The sequence below is a fragment of the Carassius auratus genome, chromosome 46 (assembly GCF_003368295.1).
Source record: "Carassius auratus strain Wakin chromosome 46, ASM336829v1, whole genome shotgun sequence".
Lineage (NCBI taxonomy): Eukaryota > Metazoa > Chordata > Actinopteri > Cypriniformes > Cyprinidae > Carassius > Carassius auratus.
In genome coordinates this window covers 14,981,055-15,006,366 of record NC_039288.1, presented here as the reverse complement: position 1 = coordinate 15,006,366, position 25,312 = coordinate 14,981,055, and the positions used below count along the sequence as shown (strand labels likewise).

General features: G+C 36.5%; 2 protein-coding genes across 4 annotated transcripts; one reads left to right on the top strand and one right to left on the bottom strand.

Moving 5' to 3' along the window:
* The first annotated feature begins 1,597 nt into the window (after positions 1-1,597).
* On the top strand, positions 1,598-10,447 carry LOC113064322 (erythrocyte band 7 integral membrane protein). Of its 3 annotated transcripts, XM_026235054.1 has the most exons (8): positions 1,598-1,790; positions 2,836-2,868; positions 3,178-3,287; positions 3,589-3,661; positions 5,728-5,810; positions 6,932-7,135; positions 7,515-7,649; positions 9,228-10,447. In XM_026235054.1, the coding sequence occupies exons 1-8, from the start codon at positions 1,730-1,732 to the stop codon at positions 9,414-9,416; spliced, it is 888 nt and encodes a 295-aa protein (XP_026090839.1). In that variant the 5' UTR covers positions 1,598-1,729; the 3' UTR covers positions 9,417-10,447. The 3 variants fall into 3 exon arrangements, with proteins under 3 accessions (XP_026090839.1, XP_026090840.1, XP_026090841.1); XM_026235055.1 differs by lacking the exon at positions 2,836-2,868 and having other exon boundaries at positions 1,600-1,790; XM_026235056.1 differs by lacking the exons at positions 1,598-1,790; positions 2,836-2,868 and adding an exon at positions 2,972-3,024.
* Positions 10,448-10,769: 322 nt separating this feature from the next.
* On the bottom strand, positions 10,770-24,644 carry LOC113064321 (gelsolin). The gene is made up of 16 exons (XM_026235053.1): positions 24,536-24,644; positions 19,958-20,155; positions 19,653-19,807; positions 18,185-18,346; positions 17,950-18,099; positions 17,284-17,373; positions 17,060-17,192; positions 16,662-16,966; positions 16,409-16,542; positions 16,179-16,269; positions 13,755-13,925; positions 13,497-13,671; positions 12,664-12,785; positions 12,474-12,551; positions 11,979-12,039; positions 10,770-11,491 (listed from the first exon to the last, which is right to left on the bottom strand). The coding sequence occupies exons 2-16, from the start codon at positions 20,148-20,150 to the stop codon at positions 11,322-11,324; spliced, it is 2,190 nt and encodes a 729-aa protein (XP_026090838.1). The 5' UTR covers positions 20,151-20,155; positions 24,536-24,644; the 3' UTR covers positions 10,770-11,321.
* Positions 24,645-25,312: the final 668 nt, after the last annotated feature.

The window sequence follows — 25,312 nt, the reverse complement described above, 5'->3', positions numbered from 1 at the left end:
TTCAATTTTAAATTTAAATTTCCCAAATCAATTAATGATTTTTCTATGTCATGGCAAAAATAAGCCCCCATACCTCTTTCAAGTTGCTTTTCTTCATAAATACTTTTAATCATTTGATATTAATAGATATTATAAGTTTTTTCTAAATATGACCCACAAGAGAAGTAAAATAAGGAAGTAAATAATTACAGCATTTTCAAATAAACTATTTCACACTTTTCACATCCCTATATCTAACAGAAAAATAATCTTATCTCTGCCATTATATAATAACATCCACCTGTTTTTTTCTTCTTTTTTTGTTGTTGTAAGATTTGGCACTTAATTGTTCAGCTCAGTGTCCAGTGTCTCCTGAATCGAGTTGTTTGGAATAAAACGTCTGCTAAACGAATGAATGGGAATGAATGGGACTGAAAAGGTAATACGGATAACGTGCAACACCACTCCATTGCACTAGATGACGACAATAATTGTCTCAGTTCGAGGCGGTTTTACAAGCATTTGTTGCTGATAAAATATGCACAAGGTACCTTCCACCAGGGGGCGCAATAAGGCCTGTTTTTACACAGTCCATGAATGAATCGCTATATTAAGCTTAGCAAATCATTTCCAACATGAACACAATGTTCAAGGGGAAATCCAACTTTTCACTCTTTATAAAATGATATTGAACATATATGCAATAACAAACGCTGACTCGACCTGGACAATAATTACACCTGGATAATGTCACCGAAAACAGATCTAATGGTATTATTTTATTACCGCTGTTCTAAACATTTATTCATTGCTTGTTTCGATTCTCTTAGCTCTGTCGGCTATCAAACGTTTATCTATTAAGTACCACAACTGACTTATAATTCAGCCAAATATAGCTTAGCAATGTTTTACTTAGAATTTGTATGTGTGCACGTATATCACTTAAATTATTTAATGTAATTATGCTAAATCATATGATATCCACTGGCGGCTCGTGGGTTTTAAAATAGAGAAGGCACACTAATTGTATTGGTCTGGGGATCCCTGCAGATTGTTTTTATTAATATTTGCTTAACCACTTTAGAATGGCTTTGCTTTTAGTCAGAAAACATAAAGAAAACGACACATACAGCAAGATATAAATTCCCTTGCCTGTCCTATCACTGGATACAAACATCCATCCCTTCTTAAAAGCTTGTATAAAAGAGAGATGCCTGTTGTGCTATTTAATTAGGCCTAACTTACTTCTGTAGCCTATAGTTATAGCTCCATTTATTTTTATTAGATAGATAGATGCTGATTAATATTTTTTGTGTTTTTTTTTTTTTTTTAACAACGGAGGCATGAGAGCTCATCTCTCCCCCGGTCATTTGTAGTTTCCAACAAAAACCTACTACCAGAAATGTTAAACGCGATTATTTAAGAACAAAAATATGCGGCATTGATAAACAACCGTTAAAGGATTTAAATGTCTGTCTTTAAAGGTGTATAAAAGTTATTATTAAAATTCCGCTTTCCTTTTCTTACCCACTTCCGCTTTTCTTTTCTTTTTTCCACGGACAAGAGTAATGCCCGCCCACTCACAACCCTCTCCAGCCCACCCCCTCACTGTGAGAGAGGGGTGTTGAACCACACGTAGAAACGTAACTGTCCCGAGCTGGAAGACATTACTGAGAAGCGATCTCCTGCTGGGAGTGCTTAAAAGCTCCGCTCCATATCAGCCCTGAATAATTCAAAGATATCTCCTACAATGGAAGATGGCAGGGAGACAGCTGCGATGAGAGAGCAAAAAAGGAAGGATCGACAAATAGGTTGGCTGATTATCATTTAATAACAATTGTTTGCACCGTTGTGTGTGCGTTGGATATACGCTGCATTCAGTGGAAATAAAACGAATTGGCTAAGCCATTTTAAATGCCTCTGTAACCTGCCTTTAATAAGATTAAAAATGTTTTTTAAAATGATGTAAACATTGGAAGCACGTCAATGTACGTCCACGTCCATTTTTCCTCGGGGCTGTTCTTATTGTTGATAGTGCAGCATGGGTGTGTCTTTATGCCCTCTGTGTCAAACTGGACAACAACAGGTGCTCATACCCCAACATTAAAATGAGTCCTGCAGCACTATACAGTCCAAGCACTTTCTGTCTTCGTCAGAGCAATAACCTGAAGTTTTGTTGTTTATTTAATTTTTGTTGTTTATTAAGGGTCTGCATTGATCTCGCATAATAATAATTACATAATAAAGGTATAATGATAAAAAAATGACGTTGGATGGTGTGATATAGTATAGTGAAGAACTGTATGGTATAGTGTGTAATCATAGTATCCCATAGTATAGTGTGGTTTAGTAAAAGTAGTAAAAATATGCATCTTTGTTGAATATAAATGACTGGACAACATTTAGAGCTACTTTATGTCATCTTTATGCAAAACTGAACTTTGTGTTGGGAAACACTAGGTCTTTATTTTGGAAGAATCAAAATATAAATTTATTTATACTTTATTAAAAACAAAATTATGTTCAAATAGATCTATATTAAATCCTGTGTAACTGCATGGTGTTTTTAAAATCATGTAGCTGGTGGTCAAAGATCTTAGCCTTAATGAAAAGGTTGCGAGGTCAGTGCAAAGCAGGGATGATTTAATCATTCTACAATCACTGTGATCAATGTCCTGCTAAATAATCTTATCCAGCATTCAATCTTTGCACTGACTTTCGCAGCAGTTAATGTAATTGGCTCTGGATGGAAATGCTCAAGGAAATGTCTTATCCCTTATTTGAGCTTATGGGCTTGTAGAATAAGGGTTTTAGGCCACACATACAGTAGCCTCTTACAGTTACATTTCTCTATAGATCGGTGGAGTCACACAGTTGATGATACTCAAGGTAGGTAAGGTTTAAAAGCATAGCATTAGCCGTTTTGTTAATTTTTTTTTTTTAATTAAATTTTTTTTTACTTTAGGGAAGCATTCATTTGTTATGTGTGGCTTATTGATGCGGTTGAATGGCTATAATGCATGCACTTCAGCTTGAAGCTAAAAGGTTATGTTTTTGCATCTTTGAACTCATTTAACCAATCATTTTTATGAGCTGTGTTAGCTTAATGTGCATTTGTGTGTTGTTATCTTTTGTTGTTGTTGTTGTATAGACATATAATGAAAGTTTATGCGTATGCAAATTTGCTTTGCCTTACAGCCTTGGAGAATACAGACAGTGACATTGGCTTGTGCGGTTGGATCCTGGTGCTTTTCTCCATCCTGCTCACATTGCTGACCCTGCCTCTCTCCATATGGATGTGCATTAAGGTATTTAGTGATGGTCTTTTTTTTCACTGGATGTCATAACATGATTTTAAAATCCTTTTTTGGAAATCAAAATGACAATTCATTGGTCAGTAGGTGTGGGTATATTTAAGTTGTGTTGATTATCCCTGTATCAAATCATGGCACAATATTTTTCAGACCAGATAGGACTGTTAATCATAGTCCTATAATCTTTATCTTCATCATCTTTATTGTTATATGAATAATGATGAACGCATGATAAAGGTTGCCATGCAACATCTAAATTACATAATTAGGGGCTGTTTTGCATTTTTACCTACAGATAGTGAAGGAATATGAAAGGGCGATTATCTTTCGTCTGGGACGCATTTTACGAGGAGGAGCCAAAGGACCTGGTAAAAGAAAAAAATCTATATCGTTTGATCAGTCTGATTTAATCAGTGCTAGTGGTTGAAGCATTCCATGTGATAATGATCATTCTCCTGCTCTCTGTAATCTGCGATCACACTTGTGCTGGCTTTTTTGTGTGTGTGTGTGTGTGTGTGTGTGTGTGTGGTTAATTGTAAAAAAAAATATATATTATCTGGAAAGCATAACGTTTTTTACAAGGGCACATAATGTTATTGCATAGTCTTTACAGTTAGATTGTAATAGCTATATAAAAAGGTATTAACGTCTGAGATTGTAATGTCAGGTTAGTCACACACCTCATAACGTGTTCTGTACTCTAGCCTTCTAAGCCATAAAAGTCATTTGAATAGATGTCTAATAACTATCCATTTTGTTTTTGGCCATGATGTCACGCTTTATTGAGGATTCTGGATCAGGTTCCATGCATTGCTGTGGTTGACGGTGATTATGTGATTTGATCTTGGTGATGGGTTATATAGCTCAGTGTTTGGTAATTTGAGCTAAATTAATAATTTCACTCTCAACGTGATCGGGAGTTTCCTCTGAGGGCGAAAATTTCCCCTCACATTTTTTGCTTTTGAAATACCGCAGAAATTTTGCTAATTGCTAATGTTACTTCACCTGTAGATGCGCTGCCTTTGAAAGTGACACGACATGCACCCAAGTATGGTGACCCATTTAACCCATCCAATGTGCGCACACACAGCAGTGAACACACACACTACACACACCTGGAGCAGTGGTGTGTTCAGTCATTTATGCTGCGGCGCCCGGGAGCAGTTGGGGGTTCAGTGCCTTGCTCAAGGGCACATAAGTCGTGGTATTGCTGTCTCGAGACTCGAACCCACAACCCTAGGGTTAGGAGTCAAACTCTCTAACCACTAGGCCACGACTTCCCACTGAGGTGAAGATATATCATAGATATATTTTTTTTCTTATTGAATTGTGACAGTTTTTCAATGAAAAGGTTGCACAATGTTGAATCCTTTGCATGCAACAGAAAACAAAAACAAAAAGAAAAAAACCTAAGCTTACCTAAAACAAAACGAAACTAAAAATACAAATCTGTATAGCCACAGTTATTGTTAGGTTAAAGTTAATGACACTACGCAGTGGTTGAGCTTGTGTTGGTGTCTCTGCTTTGTATTGGTCTGTGCTGTGTTGGGGAATATGAAGCTGCAGGGCTTTCCCTCCAGCAATGAACTTCAGGGTAGTGTCTATTATTAGCATTAGTCCACCGACTTTATATTCTGAAAGTCAACAGAGGCTTTTCACTGTGAGCTTGCTATATCAAACTCTTTTCAGTAGTACTTTTTGAGGCAAAAAATTAGTTCTTGATGTCATTTGTACTATAGGTCTGAAAAGAAAGCTTGATTCCTTGGTCCTCTTTGAGGCTACAGGGGTCTGCAAACAATTTGCAGTGGGCTCCTCCTCCCTGGCTTTATTTAAGTGTGGAATGTAAGCAGAATTTTCCACAGTCGAGTATACAAACCTTTGAACAGACTAACAAACCTGATGACTACTTGAGAAAACTGCAGGGATGACAAATCAAACATATTAACTGCTCAAGCACACACATACAGACCTACTTGTGTTCCTCGTCACATATTGAACTGTTCTATTTTTTAATACTCTTTATTTAAAAAATAGTTTAACATGCATATGTTTATATGTATCAACAAACATATGTTTATATGTATGTTAGTTTATACATGCATATGTTTTTAAGAAAGGAATGCTTTTATTCATGCATTAAATTAATCAATAGTAACAATACAATATTTGGCTTTGATACAAAAATGTATAAATGTATTTATTAATACAATCTATTGAACTTTCTATGTCTATTTCTTTTATTAATTATTTTTTCTATATATATAATTCTAATAATATGTCGTAAATTTAGGTTGGCAGTGAGAATGGAATTTGGTAGATTGCCAGTTGTGCACTCATTGAAGATCAGCCCTGTTTCTGAGAGTTAATGATTATGATGCTCTGAGTGTCTGCTGCTGCTAAACCTTGTGTTGTGTGTGTGTGTGTTCTCACAAAGGTCTTTTCTTCATCTTGCCATGCACGGACAGCTTTATCAATGTGGATATGCGCACCATCACCTTTGATATCCCCCCTCAGGAGGTGAGATCACACACACAAACACTACTCCTCAACTTCAGCCTCTGTTTTAACACATGAACAGCATCAGTATAAAGGTGAAGCATATCATCATTACAGTGTTAATGCATTTACCACACAGTTTGAAGGAAAGTGACTATATCAAATCATTTAGGATGACATCCTAAAAATTGCAAACTTGTGGTTGGAGTTTTTGGGGAGCTTGTTTTGAAATTATGTTTGCAGTTCCATTTTGTACCACTATTGCTGAAGAAGATTATCGTCTTTAAAAGGTTGGATTTTTATTTTTATTTTTATTTTTTTGAGAGAGAAGCTCACCTTGGCTGCTTTTATTTGTTCAAACATAAAGCTCTAATATTGTGAAATATTATTTTAATTTAAAATAAATGTTTTCTATTTTAAGATATTTTAAAATATAATTTATGCCAATCATTCTGAATTGGTGCTTAATTATTATCAAGTATTTTTGGTGCTCACTTATTAAGAATGCTCCTTATTATTATCAATTTTGTAAAAATATTTTCTTAATATTTTTGTGGAAACATCAGGATTCTTTGATGAATAGAAAGCTCAAAAGAAAAGCATTTATTTGAAATAGAAATCTTTTGTAACATTATAAATGACTTAACTGTCACTCGTGATCAGCTTAATGCATCCTTTAATGCATTTTTTAAAATTGCTTAGCCCAAACATTTTAATGATAGTGTACAGTTATTTCCACAAAAATATTAAGCAGTACAACTGTTTTTAACATTGATTATAAGTACTGATATGCACCAAATCAGGATATTAGAATGATTTCTGAAGGATCATGTGACACTAAAGACTGGAGTAATGGCTGCTTAAAATACAGTTTCACAATCACAGGAATAATTAAAATTTAAAAAGAAAACAGTTGTTTTAAATTGTTGGTGTTTTAATTAATTAATTAATTATGTGTTCTGCTCAAATAAATGCAGGCTTTATGAGCACGAGAAGTGTCTTTCAAAAACATTTAATAAATCATAATTATACCAGATTTCCCGGTAGCATAGTTTTGCGGTTGTTTTCCCTGTTTTGATTTTCCAGAATCTCACCCAGATGATGTTTTTGAAAAAATAGTCTGTGTGCATTCATCCTCACAGGTGCTGACAAAGGACTCTGTGACAGTGAGTGTAGATGGTGTAGTTTACTACCGTGTACAAAACGCAACGCTGGCAGTAGCCAACATCACCAATGCTGATGCAGCCACTCGTCTGTTGGCACAGACCACCCTGAGGAACGTGCTGGGTACAAAGAACCTGGCAGAGATCCTGTCTGACCGGGAGGAAATCGCCCACAGTATGCAGGTAACACACAATACATACATACATTCATTACAAAACTAGAGTTTACATTTACATTTAATCATTTAGCAGACGCTTTTATCCAAAGCGACTTACAAATGAGAACAATAGAAGCAGTCAGGTCAACAAGAGAACAACAACAGAATACAAGTGCCATGACAAGTCTCAGTTAAACTGAGTTAAACTTTTAAAGAAATAGATCACCCAAAAATAAAAGTGAAAGCTTATTCTCTCATTAATTTTGTGAGATTCCATCTGACATCCTTTAAAAAACTATGAGGAACATTTTTCTTGACTGACACAGTGCTTCAAACATGAGGAGCACTATGCATAAGGAATCTCTGAGCAGAAGTGTTTAGACTTGACTCTGTTTTTTCTTTAGTCCACACTAGATGATGCCACAGATGACTGGGGTATTAAAGTGGAACGTGTGGAGATTAAGGATGTCAAACTGCCCCTGCAGCTCCAGAGGGCCATGGCGGCTGAGGCTGAAGCAACCAGAGAGGCCAGAGCTAAGGTAACATGCTTTTGATTTTTTTTTTTTTTTTAAAAACTTTACTTTTTTTAGTAAGTGACGCTATTTCTTTCTTACAAGTGGTAAGACAATCATAATAGACGTCTTTTATTTAAATGTAAACAGATTCATTTAGTTCAGAAAGAGGATGAAAAATTATTACATGAAACCAAAACAGGACAGTATAAATGCATTTCCTAACATTATAATCTGACTTAAAGGGTAAAATTGGAATTATCTAATGCAAAAACTTGCATTATGTATGTAGATTAAATTTCCAAATAGTTTTTAAAAACACTATTTGTAATCTTAGAAAGACTTGTTGAATTTACACATTTTGCAAAAGTAATATAACATATTTTATTCTTAATTAACAAATAAAAATGAATATATAATTCACATATAAACAATGTTTGTGTGTGCATATTATGTATAGACTATCATTTCATTTTTAAAATAAATGTATAGTTTTATTGAGCAAAGACACATTCAGTTGACAGTTTACATACAGAGGTTTGCTAGACAAAAAGAAACCTGACCCAAACTATAATAAAGTGATAGTTCAACCAAAAATGAAAATTCTGTCATCATTTACTCACCCTCAAATTATTTCACACCTGTATGAGTTTATTTCTTGTGTTGAGCACATTTAGACGAATTTGGTAACCAGACTGTTGACGGTAGCCATTAGCTTCCATAGTATGGCCAAAAATAATTGGAACAACTTGAGGTTGAGTAAATAATGACAGAATTTTAATTTTGGGGTGAACTATCCCTTCAAACACAGGTTCACTTGCAGTAAAACAAATAAGTGGTTTCTTCAAACCACTATTTGTTTTGTGAAACCGTCAAGAGACGTTTAGAAACTTTTCAAAATGTGAATAATTTGAATAATTGTAAATATTTTGTCTTTAAATACTTCTTTAAGTCCAAACAGCTGATAAAAACATCGCAATAATCCACAAGTAATATACATGGCTTCAGTGAGTAAGAAGCAAATCCATCATTAAGGCATTTTAACTTTAAAGGGGTGGTTGATCCACTTTTTTCAAAGGCTTGATACTGTGAATGGGGTGCAGTGTAACGTGTTCATGATTCATTTTTTTGTTGTTGTTGTTGTTTTTTAAATGCATAATTTTCACATATTTTACACCTCCTTCAGAAATACACAATGGGCTCAGATTGGTTAACTGGGTCAGATCACGCCCCTCACCATTCCGGGTACCGTAGTTACACGTCCTCTAGTGTATTGTAAACAATGGCGTCAATATTGCCTTAGCAATAACTGCCTTAACTGCAGTGTATCCACTGGTGAGCAAGGAATATGTAATTACTCCAAATCTGTTCCAATGGAGAAACAAACTCATCTTGGATGTCATGAGGAGGAGTACATTTTCAGAATTGTTTGTTTTGTTTGGGTGAACTGTTGCTTTGAAGGAACGATGAGATAACTCTCAGTATGACTTCAGGGTAAAGAGTGGGTTCTATTTGAAACTGGGTTAAGGAGTAGAAGTTTTTTTGTGGTATACAAGGTTTGCTAAATCGAGACACATATGCTTTTTTTTTTACTGTTGTCTGTAGGTGATAGCCGCAGAGGGAGAAATGAATGCATCACGGGCACTGAAGGAGGCATCTCTGGTGATCGCAGAGTCCCCCTCTGCTTTGCAGCTGCGCTACCTTCAGACCCTCAACACCATCGCAGCCGAGAAGAACTCCACCATCATTTTCCCTCTGCCCATTGACATGATGCAGTCCTTCATGAAGAACTGAATTAAGAGCCACATGAAGCAGACACACGCACACATACAAACAGATGCATCCATGCAGAAATGAACAGACTGACATTATACAACACTCATGTGAGTATAATGTGCAGCTGGATCCAGAAGTCTGAGACCACACTGAACTCTAACTTAAATCTAATAATAATATTCTAATTTTAAATAATTTCCTGCCCTTGAACAAAAAAAAAAAAAATCACATTGTTGCCTTTTCAACTTATTTTTCATGCATATTTATCATACCAAAATTTGGACTTACAAGTTGAGAGCTTTTTGGTTGATAGTTTATGGAACATCTCCTGGTCATATGAGTGCATGTGTGCGTTTCAGGCATATCTAACCTAACCTTGATTATCAAAAAGATAATAAACCATCTACAGGGATATTTGGATAGTATCAGGTGTCAAAACATGGAATTGACAGCAGTGCGTATTGTGCCTACCAGTTTTTCTTGCTTTCTTAAACCTTTATTAATGTCGGCTGTCAATATAAAAGCCTTAAGCCATATCCATTTCAATTACTGAATTAATATTTATAGCTTTATATGATGTTGGTCGATTTTTAAAACCACGATGCATTTATTCATCCATTTCCTGTCACATTAATATTTTATGGTTTGATTTATAAATTCTTCTGTCTGATTATTTTATCTACCAGACATTTACATACATGTAATGTGGTATTTTGCATCAGATTGCAGCTGAAAACAAATTAAGGCTATTGAGGTCAATGTTTGTGCTTTTAAAGACTATTTGCTGCTTCAAAGATCAGAGGATGGAATTACAGTCTTGTCAAAAGATGCAAAATTACTGTCAGTGTGCTTAGGACTGTTTAAGATTACAACAACATTTCCAAATATTTGTATTTTCATCTTTTATCAGTCTATTACAGTTATATATCACAACATCTGTTGTTTTCGCCAACTCACTTTTATGTACATTGTAATACTTGTTTAAACATTTTATAGTTTTGATGTGTGACTGTCCCATTCCCTTTAGTAAATCATAATGTGTAATCTAATCTTTCTCATGGTGTGTAAGTAAGTACATTTACCTCATTATTTTCCAGACTGCTATTAATATGATGCATAAATCAGTCTTTGAAGAACACTCTGGAAACCTTTTGAGGTTGTGGTTCTTTATTGTATAAGTAGGAAACTGGCAAATAGTGTTTTTTTTTCTTATTATTTTTCAGGTATAGATGGATTTGCAAAAGCAGAGGTATCTGGAATAACCCTTATGGATAAGTTGCTATACAAGTCTTCAGCAGATATCAAGGGAGACTCAGCTCTGCACAATAAGTTATAGCATTTTAGCTGATATTCAGGCAGTTAATTGACCCATATGTTAACAGTTATCTAAACCAGCCCCTAGAAATAAACCGTAGACCTTAAGAATAATAAGACTTCTGCTTCTCTAGGCCTTTAACAAGACATGCATCATAAGCATTCCTTATCATAAAAAATATTGATTCAAAACACTAAAGTATTATTAATAGTAAAACTACTGATACTGGTCACATAAAAAAGATTTATAGAAAAAGAAGGCAAAAAGATATCTGACTGATTTTGACAATGATATCCCTTGAGCAACATAAGGTGTGCAGAACAAACAAAGCAATCTAAAAGCTTCACAAGAATAAAAACTGTTGAGCACACTTACATAAAGAAGTAAAAAAGAATAAAAATAATAGAGTTGCCTTATGTGTGATGACAGAATCTCAGGGCAGTAAAGTGCTCTTTTCAAAAACTGCCTTTTGATACTGACCCAGGACCAGCTTCGGTTTTTGAATCCATGATTCCATGACCTTATAAAAAATCAAATTGGCATCTTCTATGAATCTAATGGCAACTTTGATCAATTTGCAGTAAAGGTCAGGGGTGACAGCTCAAAGTTCAGATCTCCAGCTCCGCCATGGCCCGCTCCAGTGGGTCAGTGCTCCAGTATTCGTGGTCCCAGCCCAGGAACCAGCCTGTGAATGTGGGAGGCTCAAAGCCTTGTTTAATCTTCACGATGGGTGTGCGCGGGTCACGGTTGGCTGGGTCCGACTCAATGTATCGGGCAGCTGGAGAGAGAGAGAGAGAAAAGGAAGTTTAATATGGGATTCATAAAAGGACACCTTATAAAGTGTTTTGGGGTTTCAAAATATGCTCATGTTTCTATCTTCCTTTCTATCTTAAAAGCATTATCGCCACCTACTGGACTGTAGCATGAACCACAGACAATATTTACTGAAAAAAACTGCATACTGAGTAGTATGCTCAACTGGTGCTGCATATATATAAGTAAGTCTGAAAAAAAAAATACAAGCTGTACAAGCATAATAACATCATTGGAGATAATCAGATAAATGTGTCATTGAGTAATGTTTTTACTCTAAAATATATCCAGGCCAGACATGCACACAATGTCCCTAGACACAGTGTGGGGTCAAACAGAATCTCACAGGAATACACTGTTTACTCTAGTATGGCCAACAGTAGCATGGTAAAACTTACTGTTTTATACTTCATGCAGTGAATTATAATTAGAAGTGTTTTAAGGAGCCTTACCTGAAGTCATTGCCTCAGTCTTCTCCTCGTCATGAGCTTCATTACCAATCCAAACAAACACCTGCAAAACACATCAAGATTTCTTACAATTCTCTGTGCACATAACATTATTACTACTACATTATTAATTTCTTAAACGACAAGTTGCATGTCACTGCATTAATAAAAGTGTTATGCAAGACAAGCATGGTACAAAATGTAGCTAAACTGCCTTAACAGTTTCTACACAAATAGAAGTTTAACTATTTGGAAATGTTATTGAATCCAGAAGGGTTCAAGGTTTGGCTGGTGGCTTCTGCATCCCTACCAGTCGATGCTGTAACTACACAGTTATGCAGATAAAAAAAGCATGTTTCTCTATTACTGATATAATAGCAAAACATTTAAAAACAGTTTCCAGATTACATGCTTCCACTGATATGAATGGGAATAATATAAAGCTCTCACTTTAAACTATGTAAAAGTAGAACAATCCTGTTAAAGTAGTCAGTTTACCTGATCCCAGGTGTCCAGAATCATGACATCATCTGTAGCTAGGTCTTCTTGAGTCATCTCTCCAGGAACTTCTTCAATCTGCATGGATATCAATGCATCCATAATGAATGGCTCTTTATCATACTACACTGACAATATTCTTATAGTATTTAAATCAGTGCAGGCAAAGCAATCTGGGTGAGTTACTCACAATGAAATTCCCAGTTTTGTTTGAGCAGGCGAACAGTCGTGGTGGGTGGGCATTCATTTTGTCCTTAAGCCTGGCGGACGTGCGGTAATCGGCCTTTCCTCCCAGAGCGTCCCAGAAACTGCCTGCAGTGTGTTGATACATGTATATTCACATGAGCTTAATTATGAGAATCACTCATAAAAAGAAGTCTATCAAAATCATGAATGCTTTTAATATATTTGGTGACACGGGACCACAAAACCAGTCTAAAGTTGCTGGGGTATATTTGTAGCAATAGTCAAAAAAAGGGTCAAAATTATAGATTTTTTCTTTTATGCCAAAAATCATTAAGACATTGCGATCATGTTCCATGAATATATTTAGTAAATTTCCTAAAGTAAATATATCAAAACTTAATTTCTGATTAGTAATATGCATTGCTAAGAACTTCATTTGGACAACTTTAATGGTGATTTTCTCAATATTTAGATTTTTTTGCACCCTCAGATTTTCAAATAGTTGTATCTCAGCCAAATATTGTCCTATCATAACAAACCATACACCAATGGAGCGCTTATTTTTCCATTAAAAAAAACTGACCTTTATGACTGGTTTTGTGGTCCAGGGTCACATAGTAATAAAAATGGTCACACATGAATGAAATATGAAAAATTGTATGCAATAATTTATTTTGTTTTATTTTTCATGCAAAAATGTTAATACCGTCACATAAACCATTTGAACCGCTATTATGATGCTTCTACAATCTTTTTGTGGCCTACTTTAAAACTTGGAAACTAATGTTTTTATTTCAAGGTTAAATGTTATTTTGAACATTTCAGATGAGTCCTCACCATCCTCTCCTCCTTCACCCAGCTCGGAGGATGACACTCCAAGGATATCACAGAGCTGCTGTGCCCCACGTTTCTCCGTATCACAGGCTCCTCGTCCCACCCATATGAAAGATGCAGCCGGGGTCACCAGGACAAATGCATCATTGGAGTTCAGATTGGAGGACACGGCATCAACCTGGATACAACAACGGTTAAGATCAACAAATATTTAGAGAATATTTAAAAGCTCCCACCAATAGCAAAATATTAGCTGCTGACCTCCACAGCTCGTGTGCACCCTGTGGAGTTTGAGCGCACTTGGAACAGGCGAGTCTCGGCTGGCGCACTCTGACCGCCTTCCCTAGAGGTGCCGCCCTGGTGCACCACCATAGGCTGCCCTCCGAACAGACCCATGAGGTGAGCGGGTTCCTTACCCTGAACCACCCGCACCTGAAAAATACACAGTGAGTACACATTAAACAGAGAAAAATAAATAAAGTCATGCTTTCACAAAACTATACAATTTCTGTAATTCTGATATGCAGTATATCAGACACACTACAACACTGTCACTGGCTTTTTAAGAGTCTTTAGTTGCGGATTGCATTTAATTCCACAGGGTGGCAGTGTGGAGCTCACTGTGAGGAATGTGCAGCTAATGCCAAAATTCCCAGCATCCTTTGTGGTCAGCATGATGACAGTGGTTATTTTTCCCCTCTTGCCCCAAAAACGTACATTTGGTCTTCCTATGCTGCTCTCTGCTGAATTATACATTGTATTTAATGCAATGTTAATATTTATTCTTTCTGCTTCCGTTTTTTTATACACTACTGTGCAAAAGTTTAGGGCATAAGAAATCTTTTATGCTCACCAAGACTGCATTTATTTGAATAGAAATACAATAAAAGCAGATATATTGTTTAAAAATATTACAATTTATAACTGTTTATAATTATCTTAATATATTTTAAAATCGAATTTATTTATATGATGGCAAAGCTCAATTTTCAGCAGTCATTACTCCAGTCCGTGTCACATGATCCTTTAATAATTATTCTAATTTGCAGCCTTTTAATATTTCAGTGGAAACCTTCATACAATTTTTTAAAACATATACCAAAATGGTTTTACTGTTACTTTTGATCAATATAATGCATCCTTGCTGAATAAAAGTATTCAAAAAATATATCTTATTGACCCCAAATTTCTGAACGATAGTGTACAATGGACAAAAACAGTAGTGATTCATTGTATGTTGTTTACTGCATTTAATACATCATCTACTTTAACATGCTGGATGTATTTTTTGTGTATCAGTTTAATGTGCATGACAGCATGCATAAATCCAGACCAAAATGTAAAAAAAAAAAAAAAAAAAAAAAATCACAGTATGAATTGGTTTAAAATAAAAATAAAAATCGTGAATGCATAATGGAGCATTTCTGTTAATGTTCACACGCTCACTCCCAAAACTGATTTATGTATGCATAAGACAGTTATTTATGCACAAAATATCAAAATGAAGACACAAGGACATAAGTACAACAGTGGAGGCATATACAGCGATAATACATGTCAGTGTACAGACCCTTACAAAAAAAATTATATTTATACATATTGATCTTGCATACCAATTATGCAGAAACCAATGAAATTGTGATTTTAAAAACCATCTGCTAAAGACTTGATTGTTTTAGCTGTACAAAAAGTTAGATGATGGACATTATACTGCTACACTCTGGAAACTGAAAAACAATTAAAGGAACATGAGCAGAAATTTCCTTTCAGATTTGTATCTGTTGTTCGTGAAATGCTATGAAAGATCATTTGTATAAATGTGGTGGAGAAACATTCAGGCACTGTACAGGGACATGCAATCCTGAGATACGGATACCTGAGTGGTGAGGGGAGCACCAGTCATCTACAACAGGATTTAGAATATGAATAATGGACAGGAAGGAAAGACATAGAGGAGGAAGTTTGTTTAACATATGGACAAAATTAATAATTCAGGGAATTCCATTGCAACCAGCAATAATATTTTTTTTAGCTAAGTTATGAGAGGACACAACTTCAACTTAAAATCAAAATTAGCCCTAATTACATAATTCAATAACAACAAAAAAGTTTGTTTTTGTATTCTTTCATCAAAATTGTAAGGGCACAAATTAAATCTTCAATTTCAGTTTCATTGTGACTTTACAGTTCTGCCCAAAGCCAATAAACTGATTACTAGTTTCTTATTATGGCAAATTACTGAAAAAATGACAATATTAAAATTATATACTATTTCGACTAAATAAATTAAGAATAGAAAAATTTAAAATAACTAAAATGAAACAAAACACAAAAAAAAATCAGTAATTGTAATTAGAATTAGGAGTGAACTGAAGCATTAATAGATTTTACAGCGTTATTAAATTATTAGTTTTTTATAGATTTAATTTAAGTGAGCATTAGGTGACAGCAAAGTTATCTAATGAAGTCCTTCCCAACATTCTTTCCACTGAATTTGATTTACAGTTTCATCATTAATGTGCCACGTCACAGTTGTAAAATGGGTGGTGAATGCTGTTTCATGTTGACTTCAATTAAAAAAAGAAAAGAATCACAATTGCACTTTTAATGGAGGAGCCCCAAATGATAATTTCATGGATATGATTGTGATCGAGTGATCCATTGAGACTTATTCATAAGCATTACCTGCACAGGTCCACCTCCAAGCTCATCGTCCAGCTGGGCAGCCAAGATAGCAGATGCCCCAATCTCATCTTGTGAGGAGTCTTTACCCTGCCTATAACAGACATCATACGCAAGTGAGACATCATCGGACAGGACAAGATTATTGAACTGTTTAACCAAAACACATACAATGTGCTCCTGCGATTATGCCAGATGAAGCTTTAGATTAACTATGTGAGATGAAGTCATACCAGATGTAAATGATGTGACCCTGTCTGCCTCCATGGTGGTAATTGTACAGAATAATGTAACTGTCTCCTCCATAGAACTGGCCATAAGTAGAGGGATCAACTGGAACCTTATCTGATCCTTCAATGCGCCAGATCTTACGTTTCAAGTGACATAAAGATAAAAATATCATGAAGTACCCTCACTGAATTTGTATACATAACATGTTGTTCGACCTCAGGCCAAGTGACATGCAGTGTGTGCTCAATAGCTGACCTGTTTCCCTCCGTGACCATCATCGATCATTCCATGCTGGGCAGCCATGGCTGGTGAATCATGCAGAGTTGAAGCATCGAACGGCACCTTCTCGATCTTAGCAATGCTATTTGAGACATAAGCCACACCCAGACCTTCCGTCTGGTCCACATCTCGCCAGTTTTTGAAGAACTGTTTGAATAGAGGCGTCTCGCCCATCTCCGGGAGAATCTGAACCTGTGTGTGCTTTGGGTAACCCATTTTCTTAATGAACTCATCTGCTGCCTTCATGGCAGCCTTTCTCTCTTCCACATTGGCATCTTTGCCTATAAAATAAACGCTGGTGTTTAAAAAAAAACAAAAGAAGTCTAAAAAATGGAAAAAAGTTTATTTTTGTTTTCTCGGTCAATGCCATTTACCTTTCCAAACAAAGATCTTCCCATCTGAGCCGTGATCCAGGATGAAACAGTCGCTTGATTCTAGTGCGCTCTGGGAGAAGGGGTTCTCAGCGGCCACCAGGGCAATCGTCATGTCTCCACTGGCATCGGACACCTGAAGTACAGGAAAATGTCAATAAGTTGAATATACCAATGGTCTACAATGGCTATTTATTATATTTGCTTGGTTTAAATCCAATGGCTACCTTATAGAGTTTGGCCATCTTCCTGTTGGAGGCATCAGCCTTGATATCGTCAGATGCTCCTTCAGGCAGGTCTGGTTTTTCTCCAAGAACCTGCCAGCAGATAATTGGATCATGCATTTAAAGGTGCTGTAGGGAACTTTTGTACAAAAATATTTTTTTACATATTTGTTAAACCTGTCATTATGTCCTGACAGTAGAATATGAGACAGATAATCTGTGAAAAAATCAAGCTCCTCTGGCTCCTCCCAGTGGTTTATTGCCATTTGCAGAAACTCCATCGCTCCCGGTAAAAAATAACCAATCAGAGCTGCGGTCCGTAACTTTGTTTGTGTTCAAAATGTAGAAAAATGTATATAATAAGCGAGTATACCATGAATCCATGTTCCAAACCGTGTTTTTGGCTTGTCCTGAATCACTAGGGTGCACCTATAATAAGTGTTTATATTCAGACTATTTTAGATTGCTTCGGGGATACCGCGGCGGAGTAACCCAGTACCTTTGTGATTCTTCATAGACATAAACAGAGAGAAGTAGTTCCGGCTACGATGTTCTTCCGCAAGACGCAAGCAGTTCTGTTTATTAACCGCTAGAGCGTCAAAAGTTCCCTACTGCAGCTTTAACAAATCTCTTGTCAATTTTGAAGTCAAAGCTTTCTGTCTTTCTTACCTCCAACATCTTGTCTCTTTCTGCCCCTTCATCACACACATACACGCGAGCGCGTCCACTGCGTTCATTGTCACGAATGCCCTTTGCAAGCTGAGTAGCTTTTAGCTTCTCAAAGCGGTTACTCTTTGAACCACACCACTGGTAGATCTCCTGTAAAAAATACACAGAGTAAACAGTTACTTTTAAGTTTTTGTACAATATCCATTCTCCCTCACTTTCTTCACATGATACTCACGCTCCCCAAATCCAGGATGAAGCAGTCTCCCTGGTTAAAGCTGTCCCAGCTGACTGCCACTTCTGTTGCTCTGACAACACGCCGACCTTTGACCTGTAGCACGCGTTGCACTATAACTTCATTGGTGACCACATGCTTGAATCCAGATGCAACTCCTCCTTTCTGAAAAAACAAACAAAACAAAACAAAACCAAAATGAGACGGAAAACACACACACAAACACACACACATTGGTATTGGTGGTTTACAGGGACTCTCCATAGGCGTAATGGTTTTTATAATGTCATACCCATGTCATTATACAAATCTGTGTCCTCATAAACCACCCAAACCAGTGCTCACACTCACAAATAATAAAAGCACAAAAGAAACAAAACCCCAAACCAAACAACAAAACAAAATGTCAGTGAAGTTCATGTCTGGCAATATCACGATTTCATTCAAACATTTTTAACATTAACATTTAGCGGTAAAAACATCAAGATGTTCATATAACATTAAGGGCCCTATTTTAACGATCTGAAACGCAAGTGTCAAAGCGCGAAGCGCAAGTAAGTTTGTGGGCGGGTCTCGGCGCTGTTGCTATTTTCCCGGCGGGATAAATGGCTCTTGCGCCCGGCGCAAATCTAAAATGGGTTGGTCTGAAGCAGCTTCATTATTCATAGGTGTGGTTTGGGCGTAACGTGAAATAAACCAATCAGAGCGTCATCCAACATTCCCTTTAAAAGCAGGTGCGCAAGTTCCATTATGGATTGCTATTATTATGGCGTATTTACCAGGCGCACGCCAGGAGCGGTTCACAGCCGAGGAGACTGATGTTCTTGTAAGAGCAGTGAAAGACAGAGAAGTTGTGTTGTATGGGGATGGGAGAATAATTAGCCTGAATAATTTGTGAGCTAGTTTTATGCCTATTTTTTTTTCACATCTTCGTGTCACACCACAATGATTTCCGTCATCTCATGTGTTAATATTTTTTTAGTGTAACAATTTATGATTTGCAAAAATAACTGTTGCATCTGTGTAGATTACATGAGCAAAGTGTATGCGCGTTGTGCACGCTATACATTATGGTCAAGCTTGCGCCCTTAAAATAGCATAATGAACAACGCGCAACGCGCCACTGACTTTAGACTAGGTTTTTTCTGGTCAGTGGCGCAATTGTGTAATGGAACAGCAAAATAGCACCAGGGATTGTTTGCGCCGGAACACGCCTCCTTTTTTGCGCTGAACCGCCCAGGGAGCGCAAGTTCATTCACTAGTTTAGCGACGTGCTTCTGTGGAGGGAAAAGCGCGCTTTGCGCGGGTGCAAAATAGGAATGACACATGCGTCGGTGTACAAAGTCAATTGCGCTGAGTGCAAGATAGGGCCCTAAGTGTAATTCACGCAGTCTGTGAAAAATTAGTTAATCCTTATTTGAATGAGTTACTTTAGAATCACTTTCCATTTGTCCTGTTAACACTCACTCACCATATACTGCAGCCCTTTCTTAAAATATCCCAGAAAAGCTTTGGACTCGTAGCCTTGAACTTCACGATACTGGATGGGCTTTCCACCCAAATAGTCATCCATTTGCACTGTGAAAATGGCAGCCGCCCCACTTTCATCTTGTGTGCAATAGTCACCTGCCAGTAGAGGGAAGAGCATCAATCAGAAATGTAGCTGATGCATTTGACTTTTTGAACCACCTAGCTTGTCTTGAAAATTAGGCAGAACATGTATTTTAGTACTAAAATAAATATCTGAATCTCTTTAACACAGCATTGACCTATTACCTAGCCAGAAATGGATGTCATACTGTAGGTTGCCAGAGCGTTGCTTGATAGTATTGAGGACCACATAAGCATCACCGGTGTAGAACCCTCCATAGAGATTCTCAGGAACTGCCACCAAATCAAACTTCTCAATTCTCCACACCTGGAGCCCAGGCTCTTTGCCTGCACGCTCAAACTCAGGGTGGTACACCATGCTGTCTAGAGAAAAATACACAAACATATTATTTATTCAAATTGACACAAATGGTGAAAACATTTTGCCTACATTTGTGAGAGATTTATAAAATTGTTCCACCAAAACCCACATTGCACATAACATTTTTTTTTAAATCCAATGAACTGGACTATAAAAATCCAGTGGCTTGGAGTTTCCATCTTTGGTGATGGACAATTGAGCTGGATGCAGAAAAAGGGAAGCACAGTGACTAATGCTGTTGGACTGACAGTGCCAACTGTGGACACAGCCTGACCGGATCATTCAGAACAGCAGCCCTCGCAAACAGTCCAGCACTTAATGTGTCGAGGGCCTCTGAGAGAGTCACCGTGTCAGCTGAGCTTACCGCCCACTCATGGGGTGGGGATATGGTGAAGTTTGGGACGTCTTCGACATGAGTCATTCAGAAATGAGACGTTAGTATTGTAATTATTTTTACTGACTACAAGACATTCTTCAGAGAGAGAAATTTTATAATAACTATATTCATAACTTTATGAAACAACAAACCACAGGAGGGCAAACAATGTATAGCACTGGAGCCAATGACTATACCAAATAAAAAAAAGTTTTTATTCCTTTAATCAAAGAAAAGGAGGAATGAGGAGGACAAATTCCTTGTCTGTGTAAACATACTTGGCAATAAAGCTCTTTCAGACTCTGATTTTGATTCTCTGATTTAAGTTTCTGGTCCAGTATCATCAAAATTGTGACTGATTCTTTGTAAAAGACAAAACGAACATACCGGAACATACTGTTAATATTTATTGGAAATATCAACCAATTAGATATTAGAAGAATCTCTAACATAGGCTGATAACCTATGGTGCCATTATATTTCAATAATCATATCTAGTAGGCACACCGTCTCTCATCATCTCCCAGCACATTCCATGAGAAGTCGCCCATATATTCTGATATCATGATAATAAGGTCTTATTTTTCTTTTTACACTCATGTAACACAAGACAATGTGCCAGCCCCAGCAATTAAGCACTGCAGTAGAACTGTATAAAATACAGTTGTCATCATGCATTCATTGACACTTCCTGTATTAGATCAAACTGCAATCAGGCACCACATGCTTCACGATCAGACATCTTTTTTAAGCCATAGGCGTGCTACAAAACAACCGCTTTAAAATTAACTTCATTACACATGCTGCACCATTTGCTCTACTTCAGCTGTTGTCCTATCAGCATGTACGCCAAAGTCTATGCTGTGATCTGGAACTGATTTCCAAGCTTTTTTTTTTTTTTTTTTTTTTTTTTAAGCTTCAGTGTGAGAGAAAGGCTAATTAAATAGAACATTGTTTCACGCAAACAACCGATCTCAGTCTCTAATATACTGCTCCGGGTTACTCTCGAGACTTGCGTGAGATATTCAGCATACAACAGGCTATTCTTAACTAAACATCTTGTCTGATGTAGCTGATGAGGTTGCAGCCAGTCTAGCCCACAGGAAACTATAAAAAGCCTGGGTCATGTGACATTTGCTTATGGGTCAAAATGGGAGGGGGATGTTTCTGGGAAGTGCCTGTATACGCTGAATAGGCCTTAATAAAAGAGCAGTAGGATGTCGAATACCATGAATACCATGAAATGAAAGTTCACCCAATCTATTTTTTCAATGGATGTAGTTGATCTTATTGTGAATGATTCAACCATACATATGTTTACATTTTATTTAATACCCTGACCACATACTTTTTTATCAAAATGTCACAATACGAGCTTGCGGCACTTCAGATCGGCCTCCATCCAATCAATAACTGATTAATAGAAGAACCAAGTCCCCAACCTACATTTTTGTTATTTTCAATAACAGAAGAAAATATCTATAGTTACCTCCATTTGATCAGGATTTTAAGGCCACAACAGCTTCCCTTAGGTTTAAAAAGAGAGAAAGAATAATGGGGTGGTTCCAAAAAAACTTGAAAAAGTGGTTTCTCGTGGATTCATTTCTCTGCTTGTTGTTGGATGTAGTATACCTGGGGATATATAGACTATAGTACCCACCTAAAATGAATACTTCATCAAAAATTGAGTCGTAAGATTGTCACTGAATTCAGAAAATATGGTACACTGGACAAGCCTTTGTTTCCTGACAGTTCTTTCTTTCCTCAAGTTCAGACACAGTGACCCTCTGAAAAATGTTGCCAGAAAGGATTTAAATCTGAAGTGGAAATGTATACATGGGCTGGTCCTGAAATCTGTTAAAAGGCCAGCATATATATCCAACTTGGACATGGGTATTATAAAATGTATTTTGACATAATCCTTCCTTGTGGAAGAACTGATTAAATCATCTTTTTTTCCTGGAGTAATGCCTAAATGACAGGAACTCATGAGATGACTTGGTTTTTCCATCTAAATATTTCTTCCTAGACCTTTTACAAGCACCAGTGCTCCTTAGAAAACATTTTAGCACTGAGTCAACATTAATTCTAAGCCTTGTTTAAGCTCCTGACTGCACCCTGTGTTTACCCAAAGAGAAAACAGCCTAACCAGTGACTGCACTGACTGTGTTTTACAACCTAGTTCCCTATAAAAGTACAAGAATCTCAGAATTGTAATTTTGTATACAGATGAATATGCAAGCGTTCAAAGTCTGAGCTATAAAGTGTGTCAGTCTGTTATTATCAGATTGGTGTGGCTGATGCTTCCTTGTCTAGTTCCACCGATTTAATGTTGGACAGCTAACAGAACACATTTCTGAAGAAATCAATGATTGCATGAAAACACATGCAATGCAGCATAAAGAGAATTCTGTGAATGTGTTATGAATCTGATGATAGTGTCACATGCCAATGTTGGTTTGTAATGTTATATGACATCATAAAATATCACATAACATACATTGTGTAATATATTCTTGAAAACATGTAAACGTGATTCTGAGTTGCAGGAGATGATGAGGTATATCAAATCTGTGGCATCAATTAGCTCAAAAAGACTGAGCTTCTCTCCTTTCTGTGGAGGCGCTGTATAACACCTACTCTCACAGTCCTCTGTTATTCTTGTAATCACTATGTTTGTGTGTGTATAGGTGTGTTTGGAATAGAACACCCATGAAGAAATGCTAACATGTTATCAGTCTGAGTGCAAGTTATATAACCCGGCTACAGACTGGTTTGTAGTTGTATATGTGTATATATATATATATTTGTGTGTGTGTGTGTGTGTGTGTGTACTTGTTTAGCTACTTGTGAGGGCCAAATGTCCTCGCTTATACAGTGAATCATGAAAACCGAGGAGTTCAAATGGATTTTACATGTCCTCCTATAATAATTCAGGTGAAATCATGTTTCTATTTCAAGCTGGTGTACTTGTTTCTGTGATGGTTATGTTTAGGGATAGAGGTAGGGTTGGGCCATAGTTTTTTAAATATCACTAACCTGATATGAAACAACGGAAGGCTATGGATATTGCTGCAAAAATCGTTTTTTGGAACCATACATTTTTATGAGTGTACATGTATTCTACAAATTCGTTTGGTGCCTCCATAGCCAGGTAATAAAAATAAACAACTGAATAATATCTTTAACATGACTTCTAATGGAAGGTTGCTGCACTTTACACTGAAGGTGTTTTCAGAGGTAATGTGGAGCATCTTCCTCTTTTGTTATAGCATTTTTACCACAAGAGTTAATGTTTGTCTGAGTTGGGTGTGTTTCTGTGGTAACAGATGATAAATGTGCACAGAAGTCTGATGATGGGTAATCAAAAGTGGAACTATTACAGCACATGACATGCAATTCAAATCTTTAAGTTCCTAAAATGAAAAAAATAATAATAATAATTAACATAGCACCAAATTTACACTAAAGGTTTTCCAATATGTTTGCTTTAGTTATCTGCACCTGAATGCTGAAACCAACAAATTTTCCACTTAGCTTAGGTTGAAGCAAAAGATAAATCAGTCTAAAAATCAATAGTGGGCCTTCTCTTCTAAATGCATATGAGAGAGGAGGTCAGAGTCGTCCTGCAGACTGCGCCCTTCCAAAGATCCCGTTTAACCGCATAATAAAAAAGGCGCATCCCAGAATTCCGAATCTCTCCATATATGGCTCTGCATTAGTACTTTCAGTGCTCAATATATTAAGAGAAGTTTTTGTAACAATGCGATATAGTGCAGTGCGTCCTTCACATGCAGAAACAATTTAAACTGTAATGTGTAGAGTTCGTGGCGTGTCCCGTGAGAAAGTGTTGACTTCATTGTGCACACTGCGACGCCTGTGTGGAAAGTAACTCTAATGTTGTTTGCAGAGACGTAAATATTCACATTTAAGCAGACTTCATCACTTTGTGGCAGAGGAGAATGGAAAGGTAACATAGGCTAGATGTAAAATATAACAGACTTACCTATAGTTGAATGACAGGAGATACAGTAAAGGCTATTCCAGAATACTGTGTATGGGCAGGGCAACACCACTCGGTTTCAGACTGCTAAGTAATCCTCATCGAGGGGTGATTCTGGCATTTAAACCACTCCCCTTCGATAACGGAACAAGGCAAATCACTGCCATCTACAGAGCCACGTGAATAAAACATTTCCCCCACACTGACTGTTTTATCATTGTAACCTTGATTAACTTACCTCCAAAATACCACAGTTACTGATGTTTTATTGCTCTCGTCTGTGTATGTTACTTTCCAGTCGGTTCAAGCATGATAAGTAACTGAATGATTCTGTGATCATGGTTAAATAACAAGTATAGACCCTTCAAATGTTAAAATATGTATTCAGTTGCTAAAAAATGTCTTTATTTTGTAATAAATAAATAAATAAATAAATAAAGTATTTAACTAATAATATTCAGCATTAATACAGCAGTCTACAATGTAGAACAGAAGCTCAATGCATAGTATACAAAAGGCTGAGTAAATAATTACTATAGGCTAGTTTCTTTAGGAGTGTAAAAGGTTGGCAAAAGGCAAAGCAGTTTAAACAGATTGAATTTATATTTAATGTTTCAATATATTATAAATATATTCAATTTTTAAATGTACTGTATATTAAATGCTTAAATGTATTAATTATATTAAATGTAATTTATTTAAATGTAAATTTAATATATTTAAATGTAATGTATGAATTAATTTTTTAATTTACAAGCTACAATTTTAAACCATTTTATT

Bases quoted from the DNA above. Each gene is read 5' to 3' on its own strand.
- LOC113064321 (XM_026235053.1), bottom strand. From the start codon at position 20,150: ATGGTGTACCACCCTGAGTTTGAGCGTGCAGGCAAAGAGCCTGGGCTC. The intron at 13,926-16,178 runs GTAATGCTTATG...TGTATTTTTCAG, and splicing joins TTGGAGGTGGACCTGTGCAG to GTGCGGGTGGTTCAGGGTAA. The intron at 12,552-12,663 runs GTGAGTAACTCA...ATATCCATGCAG, and splicing joins ACAAAACTGGGAATTTCATT to ATTGAAGAAGTTCCTGGAGA.
- LOC113064322 (XM_026235054.1), top strand. From the start codon at position 1,730: ATGGAAGATGGCAGGGAGACAGCTGCGATGAGAGAGCAAAAAAGGAAG. The intron at 1,791-2,835 runs GTTGGCTGATTA...ATTTCTCTATAG, and splicing joins AAGGAAGGATCGACAAATAG to ATCGGTGGAGTCACACAGTT. The intron at 7,650-9,227 runs GTAACATGCTTT...TGTTGTCTGTAG, and splicing joins CCAGAGAGGCCAGAGCTAAG to GTGATAGCCGCAGAGGGAGA.